The following is an 11,223-nucleotide window of genomic DNA, read 5'->3' on the forward strand; positions in this document are numbered from 1 at the left end:
GACCACCAATGTGGACATCGTCTGACCCAGGGCCCGCGCCGTGACTTTCGTCGCCCTAAGCGAGAGGTCCGTCGCCGTGCGCAGTTCCTGCAGCACACCTGGGTCAGCACCACCCTCGTGCAACTGCTTCAACGCTTTGGCCTGGTGGACTTGCAGGAGGGCCATGGCGTGCAGGGCGGAAGCGGCCTGTCCAGTACCGCTGTAAGCCTTAGCCGTCAGAGCGGACGAGAACTTACAGGCTCTGGACGGAAGGCGTGGACTACCCCTCCAGATGGCGGCGCTTTGCGGGCAGAGCTGCATGGCAATAGTGTATCACTGTAACCCTCAGGTCTCCCTGACCATCAACCGAAGTAGCCCTCCGAGAACCGGAAGAGCTAGAGCGGGGCATGGCAAGGGGGATACCCCCCCATTTAATGAGGAGGTATCTAGACCACAACGTCGCGATGGTCATGTTCCCGCACTGAGAACATGACTCATCCATGAGCGCTGCTTAAGCGTGCTATAAGCCCAGGCACGAGAGGCAGCGATCATGACCATCAGATGGAGGCAGGAAACGACCGCATCCAGAAACGCACGAGGGGGAAGCCATCTTTAAAAAGACGCCCGTCGCTCGTGGAGCTCTTTTAGACATTTGCTCTTTTAGGAAAAAAAGGAAACACCCTTTTAGAGAGAGCGCTGAAGCGCCCAGGGGAGGTCGCGGCGAGACCGCAGAATGGCAACTGCAGTACGCCGAAGATGAGCAGCACTGAATGGCAACCCCCGCTGACGCACCAGAACACCAACGCCAGCGGTTTCTTCCAAACACTCGCGGAGCTCCGTCCTGAGAAGGCTCGGCTCCGAAGCGAAAAGCTGATGTGCGTTTTCACGTGCTCTCCTTTTATACCCGCGCTGCGGGGCAGGGTGTGCGTGGCGAAACACGCACGCCAACTGTCATTGGCTTGTTTAGTTAACACTCGAAGGTGATTGGGCTCTCGGGCGAGATCCCAATTCGTCAGTCACGACTGACGTAACGTAGAACGTGACTGACTGAAAGGGAACTATGGTTTAGAATATCTCAGCAATGTGACGTGGCAGTGGGTTATTGTCAGAATAAAAATCTATTTTATTCACCAGCACTTGTTATTTGGTGTTGGGAGTGACTAAGTAAGTAGAGATTCTACTATCTCAACTACATCTTTCCGAAGTCTGACAGTAGTTCAACTGATTTTAGTGAATTGGTGAATCTAAATTAATAGACTCACAAAAATTATGATTCACTGAATCAAGTTCCTGTACTATGTCCTGTGTGTTTGGCTTATGTAAATTACTATTTGTAAATTAGTTTTATAATTTGGCTTATAAGTGTTTTTCTTGTATTTTATATAAGTTTACCTGTTCAGATTTAACTTTTTAGACCTGTTCAGTGAAATTAGATTATTGGTATTTTAAATATTCTGTATGGGTTAGAAGTTGTTTCCATTTCAAAATTTTATTTTCTTGAGAAGGGTATGTTCACATAGTGTTGGACCATAAGCCATGCTGTTAGTGAGGAAATCAGTGATGGAGGGCAGTTTACATTTCCAGAGTTTTCCATATCAGTGGATAGCTGGCCACACCCCGGTCATCTGCGTATAAACAGGCCAGCGTGGCATTTGCTCACTCGTTCTGTTTTTCGGAGCCAAATGCAGCATCTCTCTGTGAGAAGCAGCATTTCATTCACCTCTCTATCTCCTCATTGTTGGATCTATGGCACAGGTCTAGGTCCCTTCCCCACACACAGCTAAGTGTTGTGAGAGTACCCCTGGGTGCTTCAACAGGGATCTTTAAGAGCAAATTTCCTCCTAGAAGCTATCCCCCTTGCACATCTATTTAGAACACACACCGAGTTTCAGATTGTCTGAACAGCTCTTTGTCTGCTTTGGATGTCAGAAGAATGGGAATGATGTCTTTAAACAAAGGATCTCCCACTGAATTGTGGACACGATCCTTAAGGCCTATCAGGCCAGAGGCTTACCATGCCCACAGGAAGTGATGGTGCACTATTACACACAATTAGCAAATGGTGCCTCACTAGCGGACATTTGTAGAGCTGCAGGTTGGGCTACACTTAATACATTTGCCAGATTCTACAATCTGAGTATGGAACCAGTCTCGTCCAGAGTTATGAGCACTAGTCCTTGAACTCAGCTGGCTGTTAGGGTGTAGAGCTCAGTTCCTTCTTAGGAACATTGGACTACCCTTCCATCACTCAAGCACTTTTACGTTCAGCGGAGGAACTCGCTACATTAATCTTACTATTCTTTGCCAGCAGAGAGCTTCATTGCCTGACAGCTAAAACATTGACCTAAAATCGCCCGATATGAAGCGTATCAGTCACACAGGATACGTTTTTAAGATATGTGTATGTAAATTAATTTTTACTTCATTTGTTATCTGCAATGGTCTTTTTGGGCAGGATAAGTAATTTATTGAAATCATTTAGGTGGGTGTGTCTGCTGCACACTGCCGACACGGGTAACTGATACAAAATAAAATATATTTCTTTATGCATGTAATTATGCAGGAAATATTAAACATGAATGTATATCTGGTATTAGTATCAGAAATTGATTTGGATATACAATAAATAATATAATACAAGCCTCTGTTATTATATTGCTCTATGTTGTTTTGAAATTCAAATCTTGGAAATAAAGCTTCATGTCTTTAAGTCTGTATCATATGTAGTGAGCAATATTTCTCTGAATAAGTTATGATGTGTATATTTTTAATGTCCTGATTGAGCTACATCTTTCAGACTCATAAAGGTCTCGCAAATTATATGGCATTTTACTAGCATTACCGTTTTCATAGGAGTAAAATATTATGTTATGTATGTTTAATTAATTATTAATTTAAGCTGCGTTTAAATCATTGCCTGCGTCAAAATGAATGCGGTTGAAGAAATCATTATTGAAACACTTGCAGTTGGCCTACTGTACATATAAAAGCACTATAACAAAATTACATAAACCCTGAATAACTGTACAAGGCGAATTAAGATATATGTATACAAAGCATAAATATTCAGATTTCAGAATGAGCACTTTGTCATTTGTAATGCATATGTTGAGTGTCTGATGTTCATCATGTTCATCTGATGTACGCTACTGTAATGTATATGAACGTAACTTTTTAATATGCAGGGGAAATTCCCAACTTTTAAACAAATAACCGTTTACATGCTTAGGACATTTGCGTTGTTCAAACATACTTCAGATATAAAAACGCTGACTTGTTAGTTGATGTTTTCTCATTAAAATATGATTTCTTATTAATGCAATAGAATGTATGGGAATACTAGGGAATACCAATATGGCGGCGCGGTGGCTTCACTTTTATGACGTCATGAGCAATCCAGTTCTCTATTATAGATCAGTGGGCCCACCACAGAAATCTTCCCTATGTAGTACTTCCTGTCACTAAGTCCATAGGTTGGTCTCCACATGTCACATTCCCTTCAGGTAGGATGTGGTCGCCGTAGTGTTTTTTCCCCACTCAGGAAACAGATGCTTTCCCAACGTTATCAAGCAAGATTTTTCAACCGTTACTTGTTCCTACCTATTCAGATTGAGAAAAGGTTCTGGCTGAGGTGACCTATGCCTTATAATGGTGGCTCTCCTGGGTGTTGGAGAGCGAGGTCATAAGTTTTGAGTGTTGGATGGTTATGAGGAGGAGAGGTGAAAGTTCTCCCACTTAAAAAGATGAGAGAGGCCTGTAATTTTCATCATAGGTATACCTCAACTATGAGAGACAAAATGAGAAAAAAAAATCCAGAAAATCACATTGTTATGGTTACTCTCGTTCCCTGATGGAGGGAACAGAGACATTGTGTCTCTTATGCCACAACTCTGAACTGCCTCTGAGTGGGTTGAGATGCTTCTCGGCTCCTCAGAACAAGAACGAGTTAGCAAATGCCACACTGGCCTATTTATGTCCGGGGTGTGGCCAGCTATGCAAATTGTGTTCACAGATTTTATTGACCTTTTCTCAATGATGTCAGAGGTGTCTGGGCTTCCAAGAGCGACCCATAGTGTTGGAACTTCGACACAATGTCTCAGTTCCCTCCCATCAGGGAACGAAGGTTACCATATGTAACCGAGATGTTTTCTCTCATGTTAGAAGTGCACTTTGAGTCCCATGTGTAGCTATGTATCGGGTCTAGAGTATGTTAGCGCTGTAGTTGATAAACCTGTAGTAGTGTTATGAGTATGTAGTTGGGATAATGTTTAGAAGTTGTTCAGTCTTTATTTAATTGGAGTTTTTGAATGTGGAGAGAGACAGAAATCACTACAGTTACAAAAAAGCAACTTCTATTACTAGAGGAAGGATACTCTGTTGTTAAAGTCGGCATTAAACAAATTACAATGGTCTTCTCTTCCTTATTTTATATCAGATTATATGAAACCAATGAGAAAAATGTAGGGTGGGATCTTTGTCATTTTGCTAATTGCTGCAGTCTGATGTGAGTGCCAGGTTGCTGGAAGGGACGGATTATTGACCCGCCCTCACACCGAGGCAGAAAGGATGTCATAAGAGATGTTGTTCCGAGGGGAGGGGATGTTTTTGATTAAAGATTATGAAGATTAATGAATTATAATAATTATAATAATAATAATGATATGCACAGATGATTTATAATAAACACTGCAATATTCCATAAAAATAGGAATCGTCCATTTTTATTCCATGGTGACTTTAAAAATAATTCCTGTCATTAATTCAGCAGACAGGTCTCCTGAATTGGAACCGATTCTTCCCCACTCTAAGGCACAGAGGACAGAACCGGCACCATGAGGGTCCCCAGCAACAACAGCCCGATATCCACCCGCCGGATAACACAGCTGTGGCTGAGGAGCAGGTGAGATTATATGCCAATCACCCAAGCAGTTCACCCAAAATTGGAAATTTGCTGAAAGTGTACTTTCAATGGTTTAAGGTTCATTTCACAAGATGTTAAAGGGGTCATATGATGCTTTTTTAAAGATAATTATTTGGTGTAACAGAATGTTGACATGCTTTAATGTTCAAAAAACACATTATTTTTCAAATACTGTACATTATTGTAGGTCCTCTATGCCCCGCCTCTCTCAAACGCTTCGTTTTCTACAAAGTCCCTCCTTCCGATAAGCGCAGTCTGCTCTGATTGGCCAGGTGACCCAGTGCATTGTGATTGGTCGAACACCGCAAGCACTCGTCGGAAATGTAACGCCCCTTACCATAATCGCGAGCTTCATCTTTCAAAATAAATGTAAAGACAGAGCCCGAAAGGGGAACAGAGTCGCGTGACAGACACTGTGATGAAGCTGGTATGTGTTTGCAGTACACAAGCCACCGTTAAGACAGCTGACTCCACTTTGATGTGACGCGCTCTCTCTCTCGCACTCTCTCGCGCTCTCTCTCTCTCTCTCTCTCTCTCTCTCTCTCTCTCTCTCTCTCTCTCACACTCACACATGATGTGTAAAACTCCGCATTTGAACAGTCAATAGCAAATACTTAAACTAATAACAAAACAGTAGCTGATTCAGAAGCGCCAGATTGTCATAGCAAAGTCAGAATTACCTCCTCTCCTAGGTTCATGAAACGGTCGTCCATAAAATGCATGGCTGTTCTGTTGCTAGTAATCTTAAAGATTCCTAAATGCATCTAATTTCGGAAGGCCAAATAAAGTGCTTTTGCTTTCGCCTAGAAACACACAGCGTCTCCCTGACATGGATGCTTCAACACTAACTGCTGTTCCTGAAACCCCGCCTTCTTTCTTTGCGTGAACATTTGGGCGGCATTGCTAATATTTCCACATAGTGAGGTAGATATGTGGGGGTGTGTTTGAACAAGCCGTTTTAACTTTGATAAAGAATCTCTCTTTGGTTTTGAGACTTTAGTCTTTCCAACTTCAGGGATCTTATCTATGCACAATCAGCTTGTAATACTCCAAAGAGAAAGGAAAACTTGAAATTGCATCATATGACCCCTTTAAGTGATGGGCTGGAGTCATGTGGATTACTTCTGAATTATCGTGATGTTTTTATCAGCTGTTTGGATCCTCATTCTGATGGCACCCATTCACTCAAGTGATGTAGTGCTAAATTTCCCCGAATCTGTTCTGATTAAGAAACAAAATCATCTACATCTTCGATGAACTGAGCAAGTGTACATTTTAAGCAAATTTACGTTTTTGTGTGAACAATTCCTTTTCCAATTCCACCTTCTATCAGGAAGATTTTTGTTTAGTGTCATGGGTTGCTAGATTTAGCTTTTTAATAATACAATGCTGTTTTCACCAGGTTGCAAGATTAATGGAGATGGGTTTCTCGAGGATGGATGCCCAAGAAGCTCTCAGAGCATCTAATAATGACATTAACATCGCAACAAACTTCTTGCTTCAGCACTAAGACAAAAATAAAGATGACTTGGAGGACAAGGAGAATGAGTTTTTAACTTCTGTAAGATTACTAAGTTGAAAGTACTTAAGAACACAACACTGGTGGCATAACTACACCTGTTGGAAGAAGTTAAGAGCACCCACAATTGGTACACAACGCACAGGAGCTGATGACGTCACTTCCTTTCCGACTGGACAGTGTGACGCTCCTTCTGCTGTGTCTTGCAGTGCTACTAGGAGTTGACTTGCAAGTGCAACCCTCTCTGGTCCACAGGAAAGAGTCAAAATAATGGACAATTATATATTGTGTCTCAGGGCTTGTACTATTTGGCATCGTCCTTGAACCTACATCTTCTAATAATAACAAATTCAATAATATATTATTAAACCGTGTGTTGTTTTGCTATAAATAAACTGAATATAAGTCTTAATGGAATAGTTCATCCAAAAATGTACTAGTTCTCATGTTGTTCCAAAGCTGTGGTTTTTCAGTCTTCCAAGGAACACAAAAGAGGATGTTAAGCAGAATGCACTGGCTGTTCTTTTGCATGTAATAAAGGTAGAGAGTGACTAGTGGCTGTTAAGCTCCAAAAACAGGATTATGAGATACCACAAAAACAGTCTGGATGACCTTTGTGGTTACTTTAAACCTAGTTCACACTATACGGCAGATCGCTGTGCTGTTCAGACTAGATGACTTCTTGGCTTTCTTGAAGTCGTGGTGTTCACAGTATGTGACACTGCGTAAATGATCTGCAACAGGGGGTCACACACTACATGCGCTGACGACAACTCTGTCACCCAACGACTTTATCCCATCCCCAAACCACGTTTTGTCATGAAAGTTGAACGGGAATGACGCGAAACAACAAGTAAAACAGTCAAGTCAAATCAAGTCAAGTCACCTTTATTTATATAGCGCTTTTAACAATACAGATCGTGTCAAAGCAACTGAACAGCATTAATTAGGAAAATAGTGTCCTTAATGCAAAATGACAATAGTAAACATTCAATTTTCAGTTAAAGGCAGTTCATCATTCAGCTCAGTTCAGTTTAAATAGTGTCTGTGCAATCAAGTTGACGATATTGCTGGAAATTAAGTGTCCCCAACTAAGCAAGCCAGAGGCGACAGCGGCAAGGAACCAAAACTCCCATCGGTGACAGAATGGAGAAAAAAACCTTGGGAGAAACCAGGCTCAGTCGGGCGGCCATTTCTCCTCTGGCCAGACAAAACCAGTAGTTCAATTCCAGGCTGCAGCAAAGTCACATATTGTGAAGAGGACTCAACTGGTTCCTGTGGTCTTGTCCCGGTGGCCGTCTAGGAGACAAGGTCTTCACTGGGGATCTGTCTCTGGGGCTCATCTAGTTGTCCTGATCTCCGCTGACATTCAGGGCTGTAGAGGTCATCTCTAGGTGCTGATCCACCATCTGGGCTGGATACGGCAAACAGGAGTTGTTTCTTTGAAAATGAACATCGGGAAGAAATTAGTGCTGCATGCTGTTTGGAGCAAAAAAAAATTGTCGGTGACGTGTCAGTGAGCCTCTTTGATGTGTCGTTGATTAGTTCACACATAAAGATTGCTGAGCGCCGATCAACCGCTGATTTTCCCCCGATCACAGCCCGACCTGTTGGCGAGCTCGTTAATTTGCAAATTGGGCTTAAAATCCTGTAGTGTGAACTAGGCATTAGGTGAGGTGAAGTCATAATCAGTCAGCCCCTCTGTTGTCTGTGCTTGCGCACATTCCAACTTGATAATTCAATGTACTGTAGCTTGACAGGTTCTCGAATCTAACGGATGAAACCGGGTTTGTTCCTTATGTAAAAGCTCTCATATGTCTTCAGAAGACTTGGAATATGGCATATTATAACACTCTTTTGATGCTTTTTTTGATTGGCAAATTTGTTGTGTGGAAAAGGGCAGCCTGAACATTCTTTAAAATATTCCTTATCGTCACAGTATGTTTATGTTCATGAGGGAATGAAAGTCATATGGTTCTTGGATTAACATGAAGGTGAGTAAATGATGACAAAATTATCATTTTTGGGTGAAACGTTTCTTTTTTTGGTCAAAACCTAAAGGGCTAGTTGAATGGCAGTGTATTTAGATTAAACCTTGATTAAGTGGATTCTTGAAGAGACCTCTGCCACTGACACGCTATTTAGTTCAGAATCAAGACTAATCAAAATTTGGGAAACAGAAAGCACGGGATGTAATATTCTCTTAAAGTCTCCGATTTTTGTTTTGTTTTTTTATTATTATTTTAAATGAAGCAGAATCACAAATTGTGTCATTGTTATTATGTGACTTCAGTATCTGAAAAGCCTGAAAAAGTACCATGACTTTTATAGTGGCATGTTGAAGAAGAAACAAGTGGAAATATTTGTGTTATTTTATTATGCTTAGAAATGTTTTGTGCACAGTGAAAATGGATAATATTCAGAGCATCGCTATCTTTGTGTTTCTGAGAGTGGGACAAAACTTTTTTAACAGCATGATTTCTCTGGTAATGCACAGTTTTAAATCAAGTTGTTTTACTTAGTCTGGTGCAGTAGTTATAGCAGACAGTAAGCCTTTTGATTACAGGTCTGTCAGTCCTGACCTTTAAGAACATTCTTGGTTTCAGTGGTCAAAAGTCAAAGGTTAATGTAGTTTAGTCAGTGTCATGGTTCAGTAAATGTCATAGGATTTGTGAAATGACACTGTGAAGTAGCCAGGAATTTTTGGAGAATGAACTCCAAAGCAGCTTAAAGTAAGGGGACAAAGTTAAAGTCATTTGTACAAAATCTGAATCTCATGAATCTTTGGCTTTTAAAAATTGGTGGATAGGTTGAGCCAGAATTGCTCATTTTTGTTTTTATGTTTTACGTCATAATGGAGGAGACGGTGATGTACATCAGGCTTAGCCAAGACCGAGGCCAGGTAAATTACACTAGTTTGCTGCGTCCTTTGTCAGATTACAACTTTAAATGCAGGAATTGGCTTGGAGCTTACTTGAATAATGTAATCATACATATGAAAACTACAAAATACACACACACTCAGACACACGCACGCACACACACACACACATAGAAGTTCAAATGCTGACTAAAAAGTACTTTCAGTAATGTATAGAACAATTTGTTTAAATGTGTAAAAGAAAATGTATAGAATAACGTTTTGTGAAAAAATTATAAGCTGCATTAAAAAAAATGAACAATGTACATAATTACTTCTCTTTTATTTACACATGTGAATATGCAAAACAAAAATACAGAAAGTACTCAGGCTCATTTACAAATAAATTACACTACAAAAATGAATAATGTATACAACTTATTCATTTCATTTTTAACTTGCATCACAAAAATAAACTACAGAAATTAGGTTGCTTCATTGACAATGTGACATTGAAAAAAGATATTGAAAAATTGTAATGTACCCATTTTTTTCCACTGTTTTCTCTCGGCTAATAAATAATGTATTTGTTAAGCATTCTCTGAAGAAGAGAAAACAGTCCCTCCATCCTCTCGCTGCTCTCCTGTGCTCTTCTCTCCTCTGTCTCCCTCTGGAGTTTGATATCCTCCCCGAGTAGCTCCACCAGCTTCCACTCACTCCCTCACCTGTCCCAGGACACTTGCAATCCTAAGGCAGAGCAAATAAACCATGCCTGTTAACAACAACAACAACAACAGCACAATGAATTTCAGCAAAAATATCTCTATTAACTTGCTTACTTTGTATTTTTAAGTCTTTCCCCAGCAGGCTCATTTTCTCCAGAATAGTCCTAAAACAAGAGAAAATGGATACACTTATGAAAAATATAAAGACAGGTTTGCAATCTTAACATTAGAAAATATGACAGAGCAGGACATGCATACAAAATAATGAAGTGCTAAAGTTAGGTTAAAACATTTGTAGACATGACAGCACTACAAAAACACAACAAAAAGAAAGACTATTGCCTTATATAGTGGTTGTCTTATTGTTTGTGGGCTTTGTTTAAAAAAAACTGGCTTTTAACACTTGTTTCGCTAGGTATTTGAGTAAATGAAAACACAATACTTACATTTCAATGTGAATTCCCCCACAGAACTCTCACCCGCCGTGTTCTTTGAGTATTCCATCATCAACTGCAGGCAAGTGATTCTGGGATATGGTGGGGTGTGAAGTGTCCAACAGATGTACACTTCATTTTCCTGGGAAACGGAGGGTGCATTTGAAGTCGCTTTCGAAATACATCAGCCATGGTCGTGCCACGGTGACGCAATCGGCCTTGGAATGAGGTCTTCGGAGGGTGCATTCTGAATTGGGACAGCTTACGTCATGACGCTGTGATGCAATCGCACTTCAAATGCGCACTTCACTTTGGGACACAGCTGCTGTGTCCCAGCAGCTGTGTCGACTGGACTTTTATTCAAACAAAATAGTGGTGATGGTTCTGTGGCTGCCAACGAATACACTTATAAATGTAAGTATTGTGTTTTAATTTGCTCAATTAGCTAGCAAAACAAATGTTAAAAGTCAGGGGTCTTAAAAAATGTGAACAGATTCATTTGTTAGGTGGTCTGAGGCAAAAGAACTTGTATTTATTAGAGGGCTGAATTTGATAATTCCTGTACTTAGGACAAAAACTCTGCCGGAGGCTCGGAGGTAAGGCATTACTCATCTGTAATATTTCCACTAGGACCTCTTGTGTTCACAACAATTAGCCCTCACCCATGTATAAAGCCCACAACAACAAGACAAGTAGGCCTATAAGGCTACTTAATAAGTAGACAAGTCTTTAACTTGCATTTTTATTTCATTTTTTATTTTTATTATTTATTTATTTTGTAGCAA

At 40.6% G+C, this 11,223-nt stretch overlaps 1 protein-coding gene across 2 annotated transcripts in view; it reads left to right on the forward strand.

Moving 5' to 3' along the window:
* Positions 1–6,787, forward strand: part of ubac2 (UBA domain containing 2) — a 28,829-nt gene extending 22,042 nt beyond the window's left edge. The window contains exons 8-9 of one of the 2 annotated variants that reach the window (XM_016239894.1): positions 4,748–4,879; positions 6,303–6,787. In XM_016239894.1, the coding sequence (XP_016095380.1) occupies positions 4,748–4,879; positions 6,303–6,410 (240 nt within the window). In that variant the 3' untranslated portion in view covers positions 6,411–6,787. Of the gene's footprint in view, positions 1–4,744; positions 4,880–6,302 lie in introns of both variants that reach the window. The other variant, XM_016239893.1, reaches the window with a different exon arrangement.
* Positions 6,788–11,223: the final 4,436 nt, after the last annotated feature.

Source organism: Sinocyclocheilus grahami, unplaced genomic scaffold, assembly GCF_001515645.1.
Source record: "Sinocyclocheilus grahami isolate Dianchi unplaced genomic scaffold, SAMN03320097.WGS_v1.1 scaffold576.1, whole genome shotgun sequence".
NCBI classification, from domain to species: domain Eukaryota; kingdom Metazoa; phylum Chordata; class Actinopteri; order Cypriniformes; family Cyprinidae; genus Sinocyclocheilus; species Sinocyclocheilus grahami.